This window comes from Pogonomyrmex barbatus, unplaced genomic scaffold, assembly GCF_055798465.1.
Source record: "Pogonomyrmex barbatus isolate J1 unplaced genomic scaffold, ASM5579846v1 scaffold1, whole genome shotgun sequence".
In the NCBI taxonomy this organism is placed as follows: domain Eukaryota; kingdom Metazoa; phylum Arthropoda; class Insecta; order Hymenoptera; family Formicidae; genus Pogonomyrmex; species Pogonomyrmex barbatus.
The window spans coordinates 6,918,990-6,942,577 of record NW_028297098.1 but is presented as its reverse complement, the minus strand read 5'-3'; the positions used below and the strand labels follow the sequence as shown (position 1 = coordinate 6,942,577).

Here is a 23,588-nt window from a genome sequence, read left to right as displayed (position 1 = left end):
CGTCATGATTTCCCGCCGCGCGATCATTCATAAATCGTCACTGAAAATCGATCGATATAACCGAGTAAGCCGAGAGTGAGCGAGGGAAAAAAAAAAAAGAAAACGCGAAAGTTCTCTAAAAAGAGAAGCGAAAGAACGAGAGAAAGGGGGAGGGAGAGTGAGACAGTTGGGGGTTTCGAATTTCACGTAGCCACGCAATTCATATTAATTGGAATTCAGAAGGGCGAGCCATTGTATAGTGTATCTTTCGAAAACAACCCGTATCTGTCCTCCCGTCGACAGCCTCTAAACCTGACCTTCGACATCCCTCTCGGGGATTTGTACAGCCAGCGATCTCCCCCTTTTGCTCCGACCCAAACCTTTCCCTTCGCTACCGACTCCGGTGGCTGGCTGGCTTAGAGATTGACTCGCGTTGCGAATAGCGACGAGAAAGCGGAATAATAATTGCAACCGTCCGCTTGGACCGCGTCCACGAGATGCGTATTTCGAGAGTTGTCTTTATTAAAACCGCAGTAAACGGAGGGAGGCACAGGGCGAATTTTTCGCGCGCTATTGGCTCGACACTTGCACCGCGCTGATAGAATTGCGAGTCGTTCCGCATTCAAAGTCGTAAATATGTAGATAATTGCAATTATTCGAACATGCCGAATAAATTTGAATGTACGAGACGCCTCACGCGATACATTCGATATATTTACCCGTTTGAGAGGAATAATAGAATATTTTAGCGTATATTTTGAGCATTTTTTTGGATGGGGGTGGGAAGGATTGAATTTGAATATTCAAATTTTTAAATGAAATTGTAACATTAAATAATTTTAATCAATGGTATGATTAAGTGATGACCAAATATTCTGTAATCGGATGCTATATGAATATTTTATGACGTTCGGATATTATTTCAATTTGATTTTGAAGTGATTCCCGATGTTTTGGCGAAACTAAACGCTATTTGCAAAATTAAACGAAAGCTGCATTACGATTGACGTTGCACAATATTTACCAAACACATACGTTCGAACTTTGAAACGCAAACGGGGGTCTGTTTAAGCTCCTGCAAGCGAATCGACCGCGGGGATGAACTCGCGTGTCATGGTTATGATCTCGCGCGTTTACGTGAATAAACGGCAGAGTGATTCAATCTCAAGATTAAAACAGTACAATTACGAAGATTGACTGTGATTCGATGTGCGATTCTCCGTGTCTCGCTGCTTGTACATTCGAGAAGCGATTCAGTCAATCTGACATGGTCATTTTCTCGCGGGATTTTACACAGAAAAAAAATTTAGTTTTAAATCAAGATTCAAATATTCTCATGTAAGCGAGAATATTATAATCTTCTTCAAAATTTTTGTCTCAGTTTGATTCAGTTTATATTAATGTAAATATTACTGTTGTTCAACTCAAGATTAAAAATTTTCTATATCGAGATTATAATATTCTTGCTTATATATGAGAATATCTAGAGGAAAGAGAGGTAATCATGATCTTAAGATTTGTCAATTTCTGATTTTTGTGGCGATGTAAAAATAATGATTTATTTTTTTTCTATTAACTATAGCATTGTCTATCATCAGAAATTGAAAGGCGTAGAAATCACTTTTATATAATTTTATTAAAATTTTGTATAATTAAAATTTTTTAAAGACGTATCAATTTGTAAAATGATTTTTAATAAGATAATGAAGGTAAAATTAAATTTTAATAAAAATTAATTTTTTTACGAATTTTTTTTATTTTTTTTATTCCATTACTAAATGAATAACATTATAAGATACAAATAGATAATAAGTATAAGTTATAAGTAAAAAATTTCATTTATAGTAAAATTTTAAGAAAATCTAGACAAGATCGAAAATAACAATTATTTTTAATTACATATATTATTACATATATGAGAATGTATGATCTTGATTTAAGAATAATTTTTTTTTGTGCCATTTTAAAATACAGAGGCTCACGAGAACTCGGCATGTGAGTGCCAAAATTGTAAGCAGCGATACGAGACAAAAGACACGTTATTATCGCGCAATTTAGCTACGAAGATCGATAATAATCACGCCCGCATGGAGAAAGAGCGGGGCCTACGTAACGTTTTCTTTCGAGTGTCAAAACCACACGCGCGCTGGATTGCAGTAAATAACTTTCATTATAGGTTGATTAGTCCGTCGCTTGCGTAATCCAAATGAGACGACAAATTAAATTCCTCGTCGCTGTCGCGAAACGTTTTATCCACGTGAATACACCAAGATGAGCTTCGAAAATGTCTCTTTTGAACGATTGTTTTTTATTTAGATGTAAATATTCGGCGAAACAGTGCGTCCGGGAATAAAAATAAATAAACTTGGCGGAATAATTCCATGGAGATATTTCCTATGGAAATTTTTATTCGCTGTCGCAAAGAGATAAACGAAGTTTTAACATCGATTTTTCATCTTGGGCGTGTCGCCTTTTCGCGAAATGGTATCCCGGGCGTTTTTCCCCGGCTTTTTCCCCGCCCCCTTTTAAAATATTTATTAAACGGCCGATATATCGTTTCCACTGTTATAAAACTGATGAAATTGAGAGTAAGGTACTTCTGTTTGAACGACTTGGCAGCAAAATATGATAACGTTCGATACAGATCTTCCTCCTTGCTCAATTTCAAAACTAATGGAATCATTGTGAAATCTGACGTTCTCCCTCTTTTTCTAATAGCATGCGAGACGAAACGTATCTTAATATCTAATGAATATTTTAAAAATCGGAACGCTGAATCGTCCCGCGGTTTTATTCTACACAACTATTTCTGCCCTTGTAACGGCGGCGGATGTTAGCAAAACATTCTTCATGTTTTAGTAAAAATTCTCGGACGAAGTATAAGCGTCATTAAAAATACTATGAAATTTACCCGTCCGTTACGCGCCGGAAATATAACTTGTGCGCGTACGAGGCAGAATAAATATGCCAGCTAAAGAGATAACAGTTATGATAACGAAAATATGGAAAATGTAGAATACCGCGTGGCTTAGCATGGAGTGCTTCGTCGAAAATACGAGCGTATTTCTCCATGTATTATTTTATACGTTATTTATGATTTACATATTCGTCCGCAGCGGATTTAATTAAGCGGTCCTGAAATATTTTCATATTAATATACAGGCTACAAAAATATAGAAATAATGGAAAATAAAATGACAAGCTTTTTACTAACAGTGATTAAGCTTTATGGAGCGTTATTTTATTTGTGATCGTAAATAATGAGAACAAACTCACTCGTGCGATTTTATTCGAGGGATATATAACGATTCTAAGCATGGAAAAAAAATATAAATATAAATTAAATATAGTTAATTGTCTAAACTGTTTATGTTTCAGAGAGCGATGTACATTCAATTTCGAGTGTCATGTTAAAAACAGAGTACGTTTATTAAACACGTTTATTTATCGAGGTTCTAATATTCTAAAGGCAAACCGTTATTTTATATGTATACAAAGTTAATTAATTGTACAATTTCATATTTGGTAACAAGCACGTAATAGTTGAACGAAAATAACGATTTCGATGGGGAATGATTGCGGTAAACGGGTAACGCGTTACGACGGCAAACACAGTAACGATTAGCGGGACGTTATACGCCAATGGTGATACAGGCGAGGCTGTGCAGTCTGTTTAAAATCATTGGCGTGGCATCGCGCGTTTCGGCGCATATTTTACGACTTGCAAATCGATGACTGGCCGCTGGCAATCAACGCCACCTTCACCCTACGTTAATGTTTCCATTGCGCAAATCTTTTATTCGCAGTCGGTTTTTTTTTAATCGATCGGCCGAGAGCGAGCGAAGAATTAGTCTCGACATATTTTACGATTAACATTTATGTCGGGAAAAGAATGGAAATGTGTGTGTGTGTGTGTGTGTGTGTGTGTGTGTGTGTGTGTGTGTGTTTTATAAACGGCTTATTAACGATCCTCAGACCGCGGTGAAACAGCTCGCTTAATAAATCTTCAAAGTACCAGCGCTTTGCCATTGGTAAATATAGTGGTAACACGCGCGTTCAAAGGAATATCTTTCGTTGCTCAATGCAAAGTATGTGTATTGTATGAATCATCTCGCTCCAGTGTGCATACTCTTCGCATTTTATAAATGTTTCGAAAGGCTCTTGTATATCAGTAGGAAAGAAAGTAACCAAATCCAACCTTCGCGCCACAATACGAAGTAATACATTTTTACAAAACCTGTTTTAGTCGTTGGAAAAATGTGTTATTTCTTACCTATTTACAAACGACGTTCTTGCGAGGGTATTCGGTGATCGATAAATGCAATTTCCGTCGCTCCTCCCATTGCCGATGATACCAACGCAACATAAAATTCGCAAGGAGGATTCTCTAGCTCCGCACGAATCTTTCTAAAATTAAGAAAGAAAAATTTTTTGTCTACGCACGAGACGCAAACTTTAAATGCCAAACGCGAGTGAGCGGGTTTGTTTTTCTTTCCGGATGCGTATATTTCTGTAGCACGACGAAGTTCCAAAGGCCGCGGCTTTTCTCGTGCGAATTAAATTCGTAATCTGCGCCCAGCCAGCTTCTCATCTCCTCGAGTTTTCTGATTTTACGTGTGACTGGTCGAAAAATAGAAAGAGAGAGAAAGGTTGGACTCGCGCGGCCACTAATGCAGACGCCTATGTACCGTCCTTGGTACTTCGGCCGCGCCGATCAAGTATTGTCCGCGCGTAAACCACTCGATGTAATCATGGGCGGACAAAACATTGCCGTTGCAGCCGACGAGGGTTTCACAATAATAGGAAAAAAAGGCGACCCTCGCTATTCAGACCTAAAGCGGTTATTTCTCACTATAATTTAATAACGATCTGTATTTTGATAACGATATTATTTCACATTGTTCGAAAGAGGATCGCTTTCGAAATTTTACAAATGATCCGTGCAGCGTCGATAATTGTATCATGCCATGGAAACACTCGTATTCATAAAGGACAGGCGATTGCCCTTTCCAGTGTCAGTGGACCAAAAACTTATAATCTCTTCCCCCGGCACTCTATCCGAAAACCAATTAATACAAACAACTGCGACGACTGCGCGGCTGTTTTGGGGTTTTCATCGGCATTACCCCGCTATCCGCGGAGTGAGACATAGATATCGGCTCGTGCAAATAAAACTGGAGCGAATGCTTCTAGTAGAAAATAAAAGTAAAAGCAATTGTTTTGAAGCAAAAGCATGAAGCGAGAGCGTATTCTACATTTCGCATGAATAATCTCTTGCTTTTACTGCGAAGAATTTGCTCCGTGCTCTGAAATACGTATGCACGGTTGTCAGATAGCTATAATAACTAATTTTAACAAACATAGTTATATAATATCCAATTTATTCTATTTACCATTTATACCCTCTTGCACGGATATTTTCCATAAACTTTTCCATAAACTTTTGCGCACGGAATTGAATCTTTTCATCGCGATTGTAAGTTTCAAAATGTTTTAGCATTCATTATTCATATTTTCCCCGTCCGTCCGAGTCCGTTCCGGGGTGCAGCACATTCGGTTCATTTTATTCGCTTGACCGACCGAACGATTTCATTAATTCCGTTAGAACCGTGTAATTTCGCTCGTCTAATCAATTCCTTTATTGCCATCATTGTCGAAGGATCGAGGAACTTTTCTTCGGCCGCACAACGTACAATGTATTCGCCGCTCTGCCAAAGTGGTTTAGCGCCTTTTACACACGCAGTCGTAAATGCATACTTAAGGGCGTGCTCTTGTCGGACGATACGCCTCGCGCGCGCGCGCGCGCGCGCGTGTGTGTGTATGTGTGTGTGTGTGTGTGTGTGTGTGTCGCGACTTACAGGTGTCGCGCGATACACGCGCATATGCCCGGCCGCGTGTGACAGTGACAAAACGCCACGCGGTGACGCATTTATGCGTGCACCGTTTGCGCTCCGGTAAGTGCACGCACCTCCCCCCTCTCTCTTCCCCTGTCTCTCTCTCTCTCTCTCTTCACGTGGGACAAAACGAAGAAAGCAGCGGGCGGCCGGCCGATCGGCCGAGAATAAGAGTTCGAGGATCTCTCTAAGCGGTTTCTCTATATCCGCGAGAGAGGATCATTATCGCGTGTCGCGATTATGCGTGAACACGATGACGGAAGAGAGAGAGAGAGAGAGAGAGAGAGAGAGAGAGAGAGAGAGAAAAGAGCGAAACTGCTGAGAGACGAGACCGCGGCGTGTAATTAAAGTAAGTAAGAGAAGGGGGAGGAGAGAGAGAGAGAGAGAGAGAGAGAGAGAGAGAGAGAGAGAGCAAATAGCGAACGACGGATTAATTAATGCGCGAGATCTTTGTGTATAGCGCTGTTTCTGTGTGTTAATTAAAATTAACTGATTAAACAATTCGATGTTTCCCTTTCTCTCGCAGTACTCCGTCTCGATTTCCCTCTGATAACACGCGCGACGCAACTCTGCCGAATATCTGACCTGCCTAAGGAAACGACGTACTATCCCAGCGAGAAAATAATTAATTAGCAATGCGGGGTGTTGTGTCGACCGGCACTGTACAGCTCTCACTGTACAGTCACTCTTTGATGAGTCAGCTGACAGTGTATAACCGCGCGAACGTTTATTGCTCGAAGAAAAGCATCGGCTGTATTAGAGATAGGAAAAAGGCCATTGTTTAGCGTCAATCCGTAGGAATGTATATCTAATTGAGCCGCAGCGTCATGTATCTGTACCCCGATGATCGGGTACACGCGATCTAGAAAGTTTTCTTCACGCGTCACTATTCCGGCGCGATGACTCGAGTGACGCACTCGATATGACGCTCGCTCATGAGAGAATCTTTTTCCGTCGTGTGGCTCTTTGTTGAAATTGAAAGTATACAGTTTACTTTTCTCCGATTTCAAATTAAAAGTTACTGCTCTAAAATGCGTAAAATTATCAAACCGTTACGTTAATTAAAAAGTTAAATCAAACTTTAAATTATTAAAAATTCCAGTATTTCTACGGACATCTCTCTCTCTCTCTCTCTCTCTCTCTCTCTCTCTCTCTCTCTCTCTCTCTCTCTCTCTCTTAATATGGCGAAGCTGTATGCATTTGTATTTTTGCCATTTTCTATTTTACCCGTGTATTTTTTAACTCAACATTAAATTTAACGATGCGTACGGCGCGCGTGCGGAATACCGTGTGTTGCACAAAAACTTTCGCGAAAGAAAAAAAATTTGTCGACGCTCCAGTTGCGCGTCGCGCGTAATCTCGCAATCGCACTTTCGCAAATAAATATTGTATCATGCCGTTTGAGAGGAAAACATTTACACGTGTACTAAAAAACGCGCCGCTCGCACACACTTTTCTACGTACGAGACGGTTAATTATTTGTTTTTGACAATTACTGTACCGCCGGAGTGGAGTTTCTCTATGCGCTCACTCACACACGCGAACGTGTGCACACGCATGCGCGTCACTGTCGTACCCGGGACAGTGCAGGAAATATTAACGAGCAAGAACAAGGTAACAAAACTATCAAATTTAACACATCAAAGAATATTACATGAAAAAAAACGCGGCGCGCATAATCACGTTGGAAATAGCAACAACAGATTTTACCACTGTGAATTTAAGAATATTATCTCGACAGGCTATCTCGGGTCAGTGAATGATGATTCATTTAGTCAAAGTCCTATTTTATTATAAGATTGTCATTTTTCATTACGCTAGGCAGAGTAAATTTTTCCGTAATATTTTTTAAAAACGGAAATACTCGTTTTCATAAATATATATTGGGTAAATGTATTTTTTGAATTACATCGTCAAGTTGAATTTCTATTTGTATCGTACAAATGTTTCTAAAATTAGTGAAATATAAATGTAAATTTTATTATTCCAAGCTTTTATAATACAACACGCTGTAATAAAGAGATTATTATACTTGTTATAATTAAAATTTATGAAATGTTGCATTGTAATTTATAATTATTATAATATGTAATTTATAATTATTATAATTTCTACAATCCTAAAATTACACTTGACCTTTCTTGGACAGGTATTGTTAACAACGTCCTGATGGTTCTATAATTGAACAACCAATTTTAATCACAATTTATTTTAATATATAGATAATACTTTTTTAAGGCACCAAGAAATAAGAATATAATATTTGAATTATGAGATTTAAAAATGAGAATTCCAAACAAGTTACAAAATTAAAAATATTTCTTTTTAATGGAACAGTTCTTGCTGTTTATTGCAAAATTAATTTTTAAGAATTTCTAAATATTTGTATAAATAATTATTAATAGTAATATTTTATATAAATAATTTTTATAAAAAGTTCCGTTCTCGAGAGGTCTTCTATGCCACGAGAAGGTTCAAAAGGACACGATATAATATAAATTTTAATTTTTCAATTTGTTTGGTGGATTAAATTTTGCTGGAGTTCCATTTTGCGCTCGCAGTCGTGGACTACGAAGGAATCATTATTCGCACACATTACGCACACGCGCGCACTCGCGCGCGCGCGCGCGCGTGCGTGTACGCTCTCGCGGAAGGAGGAGAGACCGAAAGGTGGATAGGGACGTGATAGAACGAGAAGGAAGAGAAATACCGTGGGATCGGAATTTCTCGAGAACATTATTATCATTGGAAATAACGCACGCCAATTTGATCCAGTCGAAACGCGTATCTCTCGTGTATCTCTCCGCCGAGTGCGCCAGCCGTTTCGCACATGTATGACGCATCGCACCCGATCGCGCACAAAAATTCATGATATTACGTTAAGCACATTAATCCCTAATGAGAAAGAGAGAGAGAGAGAGAGAGAGAGAGAGAGAGAGAGAGAGAGAGAGAGAGAGAGAGAGAGAGAAAGAGAGAGACGGGAGGTCGGAAATACTCGACATTCTCGATATTCAATGTTTCGTTACAAAACCCCTCTGACCTTTGGCATATATAAAGTTTTTAATTATAATATCATTTTCGCGTTTTGTTTTATTCCCAGAATTTGCATTTTTTAAATTATTGTAAACGCGGCATGTTTTGCATGTTATTGAATAATGAATTTAAAAGTTATTCCAGCGCGCTCGTGTGATTCCATTTTTCCCTCCCCCGTCCCCTCTCCCTCCTCTTTCTTTTTTATTCCGCCTCAGTCCTTTGTGCCACGGTTGAGATAGGAAACGCTTATCGTGCATGTAGCGGTAGATCGGCGCGAGGAAATAAGCTGGTAAGGTCAGGAACAAAAATTATTTTCAGAGATCACTCACGATCGGAAGAGCGGGCGTTACTTTACGGATTATTTTACGTGCGCATCAAGATAATGTATCTTTGAGATGCCTCATCCGCGATCGGTGCATATTGCGTTATTACGATTTAACTTGTAAGATGCTATTTTTGTAATTACACGGCGGACGAACAAGCGGACGATGTAAGTGGAGGATGAGAGAGAGAGAGAGAGAGAGAGAGAGAGAGAGAGAGAGAGAGAGAGAGGAGGAAGAGCACGTTTTTCTCTCTTATATATTTTAATCGAAAACAGTGTTCTCTCCATTCTACATTTTAATTAAAAATAACAATATCCCTTCCCCCCCCCTCTCTCTTTCTCTCTCTCTCTATCTATCTATCTATCTATATATCTATCTTTATCACACGAGATTTCGCTCTTGTTTAATAACTATTCTTTCACCTCAATTCCAATTCGATATGCGAAAGAAGCTTCGTCTATAACTCGCATGATTTGAATCGAAAAAATAAGATCGGTGAATTTCCTGCCTCTTGAAAATTAGAGCCGCCTCTCCCTTGATTTCTATCCTCCCCTCTCGTCCCCGTCCTCCTCTATTTACTTTACCGCGCGGCTGTAATTTGATTACGCGGAACATACGAGAAATATACGGGGAGAGACCGCGGCTTGTTGCACGCGCGAGTGGTTGAACATGATGATACTAAAAGACATTTATAATGCACCATTGCTCCCGCGATCCATGCACGATGGTAACGTGTGCGATAGGTCGTCGCTGCACTAACAAGTACAACGGCCTACAAAAGTGCGTTCGATTACCTCGTGTTGGCCTCGTTGCACATATTACTATTAATGCCCTCTTTCTTTTCCTCGTTCTTCTTCGTCATACATCTCGCGCTTACGCGGCCTTTTGTCAATCGTGCAATTTCGCGCGGGCGCGTACGCCGATTGTGATCGCGCGGTCTCTAATTAAAATCCTCTTTGCGAACATTCCTCACTTTCGAGTTTCGATTTGAAGTGTCGCCGTGATGAATCGGATCGCCGTGGAGGAGGTGGGAGATGATGCCACACGGAGATAGAAGAAGCATCTCTCTCTCTCTCTCTCTCTCTCTCTCTCTCTCTCTCTCTCGTCACGGTTGACGAGAGAGAGAGCAATACGTTGCGTGAGAGTCCAACGAGCCGAACGCCGATTGTCGATTTCTATTAGGCTGAAACACGCGGGGAGGGGGGGAGGGATCGATGGTATTTTGCGTGCGTGTATGCGTCGTGTACGCCGTGTGTAAATACACGCTTGCTATAGCTTGGCTATGTTGCACCTTGCATAGAGAGAGAGAGAGAGAGAGAGAGAGAGAGAGAGAGAGAGAGAGAGAGAAAGAGAAAGAGAGAGAGAGAGAGAGAGAGAGAGAGAGAGAGAGAGAGAGAGAATGCGAGTTAGGTCAAATCGATAATCCATTTACCATTAACCCAAAAAATATCGCAATCTTTCCAATGGGAAAGAAAGTTGTGCAAATGCTAAAAGTTGATTTTTCCTGAGGTTTCGATCGAAAGACAGAAAAGGAGAATTATGTTAAATTATGCATCGGGCCCTCCCTCCCGTGCCGGCCATTGTTAAATTATGCATGTGGTCGTTATGCATGAGTTAGCGGATTTGGAAAGCTTGTTTTATAAAATGTTTCCGCAAATCGGTATCAATACACGAGATTCAAATGTTCGATGTATGCAAACAGTTTTTTAATTCGAGTGCGATTTTTTTTTCATATATTTCTTAAAATCGATACACGGTAAAGTGGAATTGTTATTTTATTCCTGTACGATATTATTTTATTCCGCGTGTGGATAAAAAAATGTGTATGGGAGATATTCTCGAAATTAAATTTAATTCAAAATTTATTTAATATCCCTCGAAATTATCCAGAGGTTACTGATAAATAACGGCCATTCCAGGCGCCTGATAAATAGCTCGGGAAAATGGCACTATTGCTCTCCTGAGTCCAGCAATGGCGCTATGTCCATGTTTCCAGTCGAAAGCTCGATCATTGCCAACGCTCATAATACCTTTCTGTGTAAAATTGCGATTTTGTAATTGTGACTCTTTTCGAAAGTACGCCAAATGATCCCAGAAATGCTAATCAATGATTCTCGTGCAGTTGCACCGAAATTGAAACGTCAGAGATCCAATCTGTCAGAGATTACAATCGATTTCCGGATGATAAATATCGCTTGGTTGGTTAAACGAATTCTCTTCCATCCATGTGCACACACACTCTCTCTCTCTCTCTCTCTCTCTCTCTCTCTCTCTCTCTCGCGTCTCTCTTTCCTTTATCGGTTCTCTTGCTCCCGAGTTAAACAAGCGAAACCACCTAGTGTCGAGCAGCAATGCGGCTGATTTGCGAGGAGCAACTTCGAAGCCAGACCGGGAACTCGCAGAGAAGTCTAAATTCTCTCTGCTCGTGGTGTCCCACGATTTTACAACGCATACGAAGATCAGCAACGTGTAGACGACTCTTACGGGAAATTCGATTAAACTATCCCTCGCATAAAGCTAAAATTGGAAAAAATTCTCAACCTGAAAAATCCTGAATTTTTACGACAAGCATGAAATGGACTAAACTTTTGGCTGTCAACGCTAAAACCTTTCCTATCTTTGTGACATCGATATGACGGTTTGAAAAAAAAAAAAAAAAAGAAAGAGAAGAATTTAAACAAGAAGAGATATATTTCATTTTTTTTTTTTTCCTAAAATAGTTATCCAGCTGACAAAGACAAAACATTGAAGGAATATTCGAAAGGTAATATTTACGGTGGTGGTTAGTTGATTTTTTTTTTTTATGCGTGTATCTTCCGTCGAGAGAAATTAAAGTCCAGTTGAAAAGCGGGACAGGGTTAAATGCATTCAAGGTTTCGTCCATCATTCGCATTGATTGCACGCGAACGCTAAATTCGTCTAGTCGGAACAAGATCGCTCGAGAGAACTTTGTCGAGGAGAACGAACGTGCAGTAGCGGCGCTCGCAACGAAAGTATTAATCGAACATATTAACTTAATTAGGCGCTCGGTCCGTTTCTTCTGTCTGTGCTTGTCGTCACGGAGCGGATCGATAGAGCCGCGCGCGTGTAAAATTTTTCCGCGCGCTTTCTCAACTTCGCCCGAGAGTTTTCCTTTTACGGATTTGAAAGGAGTCTTCGGAGGAGTTTTCATAACTTTGTGCGCGATCATAGCTTGTCGTTCCACTTCAGAAACACTTGACAATAACAATGTAGCACAACAATATAAGTAAAGCAGCTAAGATGTATTAATGATATTGAATATCGTTATAATAAGATATTATTATGAAGTAACAACACAAAATAGGATAAAAAATATTAATAATTATAAACATTTAATTACGGAATATATTAATTACCTCGTAGAAAAAATTATTGACGTCTAATAAAAGCATGTAATGAAGATTATTTCGTCAAACAGTTTGAAATGTTTTTCTCTCGACGATATTTGTAAAATAAAAATGAATTGAAATCTAGAACTTTGATCTTTTCTCTTTTCTCTTTATCAATTAATTAAGCTTTATTGATAGAAATAAGTAGCGATGATAAAATAGCAGGAATCGCAAGAGAAGAACTTTTCAAAATTACTCTCAACAGAAAAATGTGAAATTGCGTAGAAGTTAAGGTTTTCCGAATAAGATTTTCTGATAGTAAATCTTAACTTTTTAACGAGCCCGTACTTTCGCGAATACGGTCAGAATCGATATTCCCGGAACGTTCTCGTATCATGAGGGTAACATAAAACGGCCATGTATGTCTATTTGTACTCGTTCTATAATTAAAATTCCACAAATACTCAAGTACATTTGGATTTATTCGGAAATTTGCGAGTACACTCACGTGTAACTTTTCGCGAATTGCTCTTGAACGACGTGGAATGTCCGAAGGACAATGCTCACATACCACGACAAAGGGCGCGAATCATGTCGCAAATAAGCTCGCCCTCATTTTGCGATAAAGTCGGGAATGATAAAGAGGGAGGGCTGGGAGAAAAGAAGGGAACGAGAGGAGAGCAAGATTGCAGTGCAAAATGTGAAGGAAAGTGGCAGGAAAGGAGAAGGAAAAAGGAAAAAAGGAAGCCTGGAGAGAAGACAAAAGAATTAAAGAGGGAAAGGTGCGAGCGGGAAATCAAAGTGCTGAGATTTTTTTTTTTCGCGTTCGCGTGAGGCATTAAGAGCAAACATATATTCGTTTTTCAATTCCGGAGGAGGCTCACGGAAGCAATTAGGTCACAAAAGTCTCGCGCCGCGACTATTAAATGCTTGCAGATCTGTATTTGCCGAATGGAATTCGCGAGCTGCACACGTGTACTTCACTTGGAGACATGGGCGTATCCAGAATTTTTTTGAAGGGGGTTTTTAAACGGTAAAGAACAAATCAGAGGGAGCATTACTCGGTGGACTAGAAATCTAGAAATCTATTAATTTTTTCATTATTGAATTTATATCTACAAATTGTCTTATATCGCGGATTACTTTTAACAGAAAACGCAGCTTAAAGCTAAAGTCTTTAAATCGACGATCAAATTTATAAAAATCAATTAACATAATAACATAAACAATAATTTTTTGACTGAATTTGGTTTTTTTTTTGGAAGCTATTTTAAAGCTAGGAGAATATGTCCTCGTTCCTGATTTTGAATGAGAAAAATATTAGATTTTGTAAATCATAATTTCAACTTTTTTTTAAATTTCAGAAGGGGTTTGAATCCCTCAAACTCCCATTCCCCCTGGATACGCCCATGCTTGGAGATATGAAATCGGACGCGCGGACTGAGAATGAAAAGCGAGTAAAAATGAAATCTAAGTTTATTGTGGTCGCAAATCTCGAGGGTATTGCGAGAGTGCGGAATGGCACAGTGTCGCGACGGTCACTTCCACTCGCGTGGCTTTTATAGTCGCATTACGAATTACAACATTACCACGCGGGATGCGTCGATTTCGAAGATTTATTACGCGACGAAACGTAAAACCGCGCGAACGAAGCTCGTGAGCGGGCAATTTGCATGAAGGGTAATCATTTTTCGTCCCGCCTCGGACGCGGCTTATTGCGATCTAATTTGAAAATCCTAATTCTCATTATTATGCGGAAGCCGGCGCGCGGAGTATTTACCGTGAAAATAGTCAGGGACAGTCAATACCGGATGATATAATGCGGAGTACCGGTAGCACGGCTTGTTCTAAATCTGAATTTCATGCTGCGCGAGAGGACACTAAATTTGCACGTAATAATCTAAAAGTCAACTATCCCGTTAAAGGCGAAATAGAACAACAACAACAACAACAACAACAAGAACGACCGAGGATGACGACGAGACATGCCGCTTCTGGTTAGTTTATGACGGTGTAACATTTGCGGAGAAATTTGTAGAAAACGCTTGCGCTCGCTCGATAATTTTATCTAAATTGCAAAAATGCTTCGGCATTCAGCACACGCTTGAGCGCGTTCCTCGTATTCGTTATACTTAAATATCTCGCACGATCCGATCGAGTGACTCACCCCCCCCTCTATCTCGAAATCAAATCCTCTGCGATCATTCGGCTCGACTAAGATGCGGTTGTATGTTCATTGCTCCGCGAATGCACTACACATCATTGACGCTAAGAGCCTTCTTGTTTTTTTTTGTTTCAGGTATGACGCATCAAGTTTAATGTTTGCTACTTTAAGAAAAATAGATTGCGCGCCACGCGCAAAAGCTCCTTCTACCGAGAGATAATGGGACCAATATAAATCAACGTGATGTTTACGGGAAGTTGAGACACGTACGTTTTGTCAGACCGCAATTTTGCGGGCTTTAGGTCACTTCAATTAGGTCACTTTAACGTTTTATTATACTGTTTGAATATTCAGGTCGGAAGTCCGACTTCGTCGATACGCTTAATTTTGCAAATTGTGCATATCGTTACGATGACTAGATAAAAAAAAAAAAAAAAAGATTCTTAAGGATTTTATTGCGCTCGTATCGGTGAAATATTAAACGCTATTTATATTTGGAGCGGAATATCGCGATAATATAGAATGCAGGTAGAATTCGTTGAAACGAAATAATTAGTTTATTAGTCATCGAAATGTTTGTATAATTTAAATCGGACGTCGAGCACAATCGCAGCGAGGCCGAAGTAAAGATTAAATGCAAGCAATTGCATCATTCTCGATTAGTCACGTCGACGTCGACGTCGACGTCGATGTCGACAGGCCGGGATTTTAATTACATCCATCAAAATTATTATTATCAATTGATCGTTATACTTTTTGGGCCGTTGGTACGTGTTGCGATTTAGTATACCAATTTCGTATTAACTTCGATTAACAAAATACACGGGGCCGCGTCGCAATAATAATTTCCCTAAATACAAATTAATTATTCCATCTACGTGGCGTCGTTTCCGCGGAATATTCGCTGTATCGAGCAAGTTTATTCACGGACTGGCAGTATTATCAACCCGGGAATAGTGCACTACTTGATTGCATGTTGCATTTAAACTACATTCAAGCAGTATCTTATTTGATTTTGAAAATGAATTGCGTGGCAACAGCGTAACATTATTGTTACAAAAGGAAAGAAACATATATATAGAATCCATAATGAGACGAGCCAATAGCGTCAGCATTTTTTTTTCCTTTTTTTTCTTTTCTTTCTTTCTTTCTTTTTTTTTTTTTTTTTTTAATTACTAAGGGGGATATTAATATCCGTTATCGCGGCTGTCACATCCGTTATTATTCAAGCGTGTTCAACCTTGACTACAATTCTTTCGCGAATGTCTTTGTGAAGACTGCCGATGAATTCTCGCGACGGTTCAAGGTAACAGTTTCTCTTTTATTACCACAAAATTCGTATTTACGGGAAGAGAGAGAGAGAGAGAGAGAGAGAGAGAGAGAGAGAGAAAGAGCAAGGATGAAAAAAAAAGATCTCCTTGATCGACAGTGGATTAGATAGACAAGACTTACGAAAAGACGACAACGGCGGCTTTTTTATCGCCTCGCTGGCGCACTCGGGAAATAACTCTTTGGCTTGCATACATGATTGCACTTACGAGCACGCGTACACACACGCGCCATACACGCGTGCATGCTCTTGCACTTGTCCGCCTTTATTTCGCCGCGTGCGCGTTCACGCGGGCGCGTCAACGACCGGCGCGACTGGCACGTTACTATTCGCAAAGTATCGTAATTTACATACACGTTTCGGCCACATGCACGTTAGATCGTCGGTGCGCGCTTAATGAGCGAGCGAATCATTATTTAACACGGCGGAACTTACGTCATATTTATTTCAATTTATTGCCGCATAGCGTGCATCGCGTGTGTGTACGCTTTTTTGCTAGCGAATCTGAAACAAGTCACGATTTGGCACGCTGATTATACGACGAGCGTGCGGACGATTCCGCGGAGCGAAATTTTCGAAGTAAAAGTAATTTCTCCCCACCTCCCCCCCCTCTCTCTCTCTCTCTCTCTCTCTCTCTCTTCGCACCTTCCTCCCCGTGTTACATAACGTGTTCCGACGATATACTCGTAATTATCAATCTCGCGCGTGTTCCTCTCACATCCCGACTAAATCGAATAGATCTGTATAAGAAAAAGAGAAAGAGAGAGAGAGAGAGAGAGAGAGAGAGAGAGAGAGAGAGGAGAGGGAAAGAGACGGAGAATAATAAATGTCAACTTGTTTACTACGATCAGCATCACGATTGCTACATGTTGATTAATAGATAATTGCGAATTACAACAACTTAAAAAATTTTTTATACGTTTATTATACCAAGCGTATATATAATAAAAAATAAATTTATGCGATTTTATTAATTGGGTAGATTGAATCGCAATATCAGTTATCCTACGGTATCCTGCGACTCGTATCCTTCGTCCCCAACTACCAATCTAAAATAAGCAGCAAAAACCTGTTTCCTACGTATGCGTATCAAAAGGTGTTAAGTATTCCAACAAGCGAATGAACGAGCTCGCGAATGCAAAGCAAGCAAAACGAAAGCGGACTGCATGTCGCTATAATGGCTACGAGAGATCTTATTTCATTCTTCTTCGTATTTTGCCATAAATATTCATAAGCGAATATCACCGCCGCGATTCTCTCGCACTTTACAATCGCGCTGCATAAAAACTAACGCCAGATAATTTATCACTTGCAACGATCAATTTGCGTATGTAAAATTAATGGCATTAGAGGGAGGAAAAGGATTTTCTTCAATATATTTTCATGCGGTTTTTTTTGAAAAACTGTTTCTTTCGGTAACGAGGATAATATAAAAATAAGATTGTCAATTATATTCGTGACACGTATATAAAGTTACTTACGACGAAAAATTACATGTCGAAAAAAGATTTTCGAACCATGTAAGAAATCGCCCGATGATAATCGATTAAAATCGGTATTATCATTTCGTTGATCGATAATCATTCTAAATATGTGCGCCTAGATCTTTCTATCGGTTGTACTAACTAATTAAATATTTTTATAGTTTCGCTAAAACGCGTTCCAATTCGTTTATCCAATACGCTATTTATGCCTCTATAAAATAAATGCAATTAAATTCTTACAACGAAAGAAGGAGAGTAACAACGTTGTTAATTAAACTGTTAAAAAACTATTAAAGAGTATGATGAAATTCATGCCGTTCAATGTATTCTTTCTATCGACGGTATTAACCTTTATGACAGGCACAATGATTTATTGCATCACTGCTTACGCGATTAGGAATGCCTGGCATGTGTATGTATGTGTATGTATGTGTATGTTGCACACATTATCGGCATCATAAACGCGCGTACATGTTGAAGGGGGGAATAAAAACGAATACAGTCCGCTTTTTCGTGCCGTAAACGCGGTAATTATGCAAGTACAGTCCGCGAGTAGATTAAAATCAATGAAATTGCACAACTACAATATACGAGACATATCTTAAATCTATGGCGAATAATCTGCTTTCGGTCACATATCAGTTACCCGGTAAATGCATGTCGTATATCGTAAATATTTTACACAATCACTGATTGTATGTAACGGCATTCTTTATTTATTATTTTTTTTACGATTTTTGTTTTTTTTTTTTTTTTTTAATACAAATAAGAAATGAAAATGGAGCATGCAAACATATCTCGCATATTGCGAGATATTTCCTTTTTTTTTTACAATGCAATGTTGGTATTGTTACAATATTGATATTATTACAATATTTTTTTATATCGTTATGATTTTATTCCGAAATGGAATGTTTTATTTCATTTATTTTTATCATTTATTTTCAATTACTTTTAATTTGATTTTTAATTATTATTTTCGATATTTGTTAACGTTTAATTAATATAAAAAGTTGCCAGCGCGCGTTAAATGATGAAACAATTATTGATCTTATCCGTAATATTACTTTTATATTTCCATACAAAATTTGTGCATAGAGATGAATAATAATAACGCGTGGTATTGTGATTTTATTTGGAATGACATATTTAATTATCAACAGGATATAATAAAAATAAATTCTGTGGTTGACGTTATCGATTCCTCTCGCCATAAATTCGCGTTTGTTCATCCCGAATTCGGCTTCGTTATCCTTCATTAAGTGGCCAACATTTATAAGTCACGCTCATTCCCATTCGCTCTTAACTAATTTACGGTGTGAAATTAAGCGGTAAGACGCAAAAGTTATCGAAAAAAAAAAAAAAATCTAGGAAAAGTGGCGTGAAAGGGAGAAAGGATGAAAGTGAAGGGACGTAAGTAAGCGAGAAGGAAAAAGAGATTACGAGAGATGCAGATTGCCATCGGTCGGCGAGAAAGAGAGGGTGCGAAGAGTTCGGATGAGGGCGGTCGGTACGGAGGAGGGTGATAAGAATGGAAGAACTCAAGTTTATCAGATTTTTCTTCGCTCGTGGTTCATTACCGTTCGTCTTTGTCGTACCAATCTTTTCTCTCTCTCTCTTTAATCATTCTCCGTTCGAATGCCGCAAATTTGCATCTGCTTTTACGTATTTGTTTTCCGGTTTCGACGCGGAGACATTCCTCGAGATACAATACGTACCCTCTTAATTTTTCCCCTTCCACCCTCGCGTCATTTCGAGAACGACGCGAGGGTGGAAGGGGAAAAATTAAGGAACATTTCCCGTAACTTGTTCGAGCTGTTTATCCCGTCATTAATTTCGTTCGCGTCGATGTCGATCGACTTCGAGTCAGCGTTTTCCGCACGCGGTAATCGCGCGTAAAAAAGCCAAACGTCGTGCGAACTTAACGAAGTCGCATTTCGAGGCGGCTCTTCATTTTCCTAAGTGTCATCGGCCTGATCGATGGGTCCATTGTTGAACGCGCGTCCCGGAATAATTGCCATCGCAGATTCTTAGAGATACGGATTTCGATTTTCCGCTGATACAAAGATTTTGTGACGTGATGTACATCACGGGAGATATAATATGGTCTACTTTCATACCATTACCAGACGAAACTAATTACTCGGAGTAACGGATGAGTAAGCGATATTTAGAAGTCCAGATTAATATGCTACTTAAAGTAGATACCGTCTTCCAGTTCGTCGAAAAATGTTTGAAAGCTATTGTTTATTTATACCGCGAAAAAAAAGATGGGAAAGAATCTCTCGCCACGCTTTCTGAAAATTAAATTTTAACGCGTTATCATTATACCGATCCGCTGCCTCGTAATGATCGTTAATCAGGTTTCCATTTTTCACGAGCAGAATTAGCAAAATGTATACGATATTCGCTACCTCTCGGAAACTCTAAGAGCATCCTCAGGCCGATGGTGCCAGACTAATAAAAAAGGTAGCGTAAATAAATAACATTCTGTTCGAGAAGCTCAGCCATATCGACGCTGCATCGATGCGGCAGATACGCGTTTCATTGTATTGGATTGTATGCACAATGATGCAAACGGCTTTATCGGTCGTACGTCGCCCGTTTGATGCGTTTGTTTCACGCGTACATTCAGCCTTGCAAAAATACAAGCTGCTATGTTTGGTCGCGTTTGAGCTGTGTGGTGTCTGTTTCCATTAAGTCAATTCCATTAGGTCAAAATTCAAGACAGCAACCTTCTCTTTATCTATTTTTTATCTTATACGGAAAGAGGGATTTTACTGAAATGCCGAAGAAAATTTGATCAGATACAGACCTGAAAATAATTTTGTTGAGACATCAAATTATATATAAATTATTATATATAACGCTGAAGCATGATGATAAAATTGCAAAAATTTTTCATATTTCCAGCATCCAATTTAAATGCTGCTTATTTCAGTGATTCAATCAAAATTACTTTCAGACCTGTAATTAAAATTTTAGATATTTCCGTGAAAGTGTTCTTTCCGTGTACGATCTGAAAATAGGAAAGAAAACGTATTTCTTTAAACGAGGTCTTGTTTAAAGATGTATTGGATTGTGTATAGAGCGCTTAAAGACGCCTTCATCGTAAAATGCGTCGTTGCATCTAAGCAAAGTTTGCTATCGCTATCAGCGTTTTTCGCCGCGTTCCGACATTATTTATACTATCTCACTCGAACGGCACTCGCGTTTCTCACAAGACAGTTGCGTAACTTTACGAATGCATTAAGTCTCGCGAGTGTTACATGCAGACGAAACTACTCGACGTACTCGACGTACAGTACGATTTAATAATGCGCGGAGTGCTCTCGCGCGAGATAAAATCTGACCGGCACGATAAGAGCGATAAACGCGTCGGATATCATTATTTTCGTATGCTATTGCGGGATACGGGCGTGCCGAAGAATAAATCACTTCTGCGGCGCGCAGCGCCGGGATTAAAATAAAATTAAGCTGGAAATATATTGCGGCATGCCAATATTCGGTATTATGACCTAATGCTAACCGCCCTGTGCGCCACGCGCCATAAAAAAAACAATTCCAACTTGCAATTACAGGCGCGGCATTTGCGCAAAATTAACTAAGCGTTAATAAATAAAATTTTCAGAATATTTCGCTCTTCGTCTTTCGTCGCCCACGGTGTTTATTATAACGATAATATAAAACCTGTTTTTGCAAAACTACTACCAGAAGCAATCGAAGCGCTCGATCTCGCCCTTCGTTAAGTTGCACGCGGCTGAGATGCATTTTATGAACTGACGCGCATCGTAAATCTTAGCCTAGCTCCTCGCATTTACATGTATCTTCGTACGGCGAACAATTTCTTCAAGCTATTATCCCTCGACAGACAAGTAAACGAGCAAACTCGACGTGTTGTAATATTTCTATATTTGCGACGCGCCTTTCTCTCAATTCCATATACTTAATTACATCCCAGTCAATTCGTCGTGACACACACACACACACACACACGCGCGCGTATTCTATCTTTTACGTTCGGATATGTAACACGATGTATCGGTGAAATTAAAAATTCGCGCATTCGCTACCATTCGAAATGTCAATTTGAAGAAGCTTTCTGGCTTCTGTGCAAAATTAAAATATGATACATAGTAGAATTTCCGCCGCCGTTATTTTTTAATAAGTATTCCTGCGATTGTTTGAGAAAAGTAACGCCAGCTAACGCGTCATTTTATCGCTCGTGGTATTATAAATTATGACGAAATGGAACGATAACACGAAGAAGCGACTGCTCGAAGGATTACCGCAGCGTTGTGATGCAACCGGTCGGAACTCGGGGGGTGGGGGCGATGGAAAGGGGAGGGGGGAGAGGGGGGAAAAATGCATCGCGCGAGAATGAATCGCGACCGCGATATCAGATGGATTATCCGATCCGTGACGGATTATTTGTCGAACTACGAAACGCCTCGTTGTACAACTAGATTTAATTTCAGGCGCGACTTCCGTCGCTATGGTATAATTAGTATCGCGAGTTACACTAGAAATTGCGTACGCACGCTGGCCTCGCCCATCTCGCCATTCTATCTATTATTAACGAATGATCGAGCAGCGCGTCGAAACTGCGTGATATTATTAAGTATGACAATACGGGCGTGGTTTTGCTGGAGCGGCGAATAATACTGTCGCGGAATATGTTTCGCTGTTGCTGGAGTTGCATTTAGAAGCCGGGTCGAAATTATATCAGCGTAAATATAATAGGGAAGCTACCCACCATTTGCCGCGCCGTTAAATATTTAATATCGGGTATTTTGGTGATTAAGGGAGAAATTAAATTTCTGCGCGACGTTGTAATTTGTTTAAAATTAACCAAAAAAAAAAAAGTATTATCGCATATTTTTCAGTGCGCATTTTATAGAATCCTGTGTTCTGTATTTTTTCACAGCGTGATTGAATTCCGCTCTTATGTATGCGCTCTATTAAAAAAAAAAAAAAAAAAAAAAAAAAAAAAAAAAAAAAAAAAAAAAAGATAAACTAATTATTTATTCGGCGAATTATGTACCATCGTGCGCCAATATATTAATGAATAATTAAGTGACAACAGCATTAAATTCAACTGTCGCCGAAATACATATTTTATGAACGCACGCATACGCTTGATTATTACGTGTCGCGCTTGCTCGCTCGCTCGCTCGCTCGCTCGCTTGCAATCGCCGCGCGGTCGTATCGATTCAATATATTTCACTCGCACTGCAACGTATCGCATATATGATTCTGCATACCGCGCGCTGCATTAGCAAGTAATTCGTAGGTTTTAAATTTGATAAATAAATGAAGTGCGCCTCGTCCTCGGGGCGTAATGGATGTGACTTGTTTTGAATTCACGCAGAAACTTGACTGCGGTAAATGATGATCACCGCGTACATACAGCAGTAACATGTTACACACATGGTCGCAGATTTATGTGTGCACCGGAAGTGCTTATTAATTTTTGACGCGAGAGAGAAACGGGCAGAGAGCGAGAGAGAGAGAGAGAGAGAGAGAGAGAGAGAGAGAGAGAGAAAGGGGGAGGAGGAAAAAAGAGGAAAAGACCAGACTCAGAATGTAATAAGACACAATTGTTTGTTCATAATGGTTAATCGTTAAATTAATTACGGTTATTGATGTTTACAGACACTCCGGTATACCAATAATTATTACATCAAAAGTCCTCTGCGCGCGCGATAAAGCAGGTATCAGGCTTGTCGACATCTCTTTGGTATCTAGAATCTTCTTTTTACTGCTTTTTGGGATCAAGTATTACGTCAATATTTCGTAATACGAGTATATTGTAAAGAGATGATGGATTTAAAAAAATTTTTTTACATATACATTTTGTTCACAAATATTTTACAGATCTTTTTGCTATAAATCTTAATACTACGTATTGGATTATCAGCTAATTAACGTAATGCGCGTTTTTTTTTTTTTTTTTTTTTACAATGGATATCTCGGCTTTCGCAAGCATAGAAAGGTTTCAGTTTTCGATATTCAGGCAGGAAATATTTTA

The 23,588-nt window shown here is 39.3% G+C and overlaps 1 protein-coding gene across 4 annotated transcripts in view; it reads left to right on the top strand.

The window, feature by feature from the left end:
- Positions 1–23,588, top strand: part of LOC105432511 (uncharacterized) — a 131,925-nt gene that overhangs the window by 42,607 nt on the left and 65,730 nt on the right. Inside the window, exon 1 of one of the 4 annotated variants that reach the window (XM_089085341.1) lies at positions 13,965–14,576. The exons of the other annotated variants lie outside the window; for them this stretch is intronic. Within the exon in view, the coding sequence (XP_088941467.1) occupies positions 14,565–14,576 (12 nt within the window). The 5' untranslated portion in view covers positions 13,965–14,564. Of the gene's footprint in view, positions 1–13,964; positions 14,577–23,588 lie in introns of those variants that run through there. 4 annotated transcript variants of the gene reach the window in all.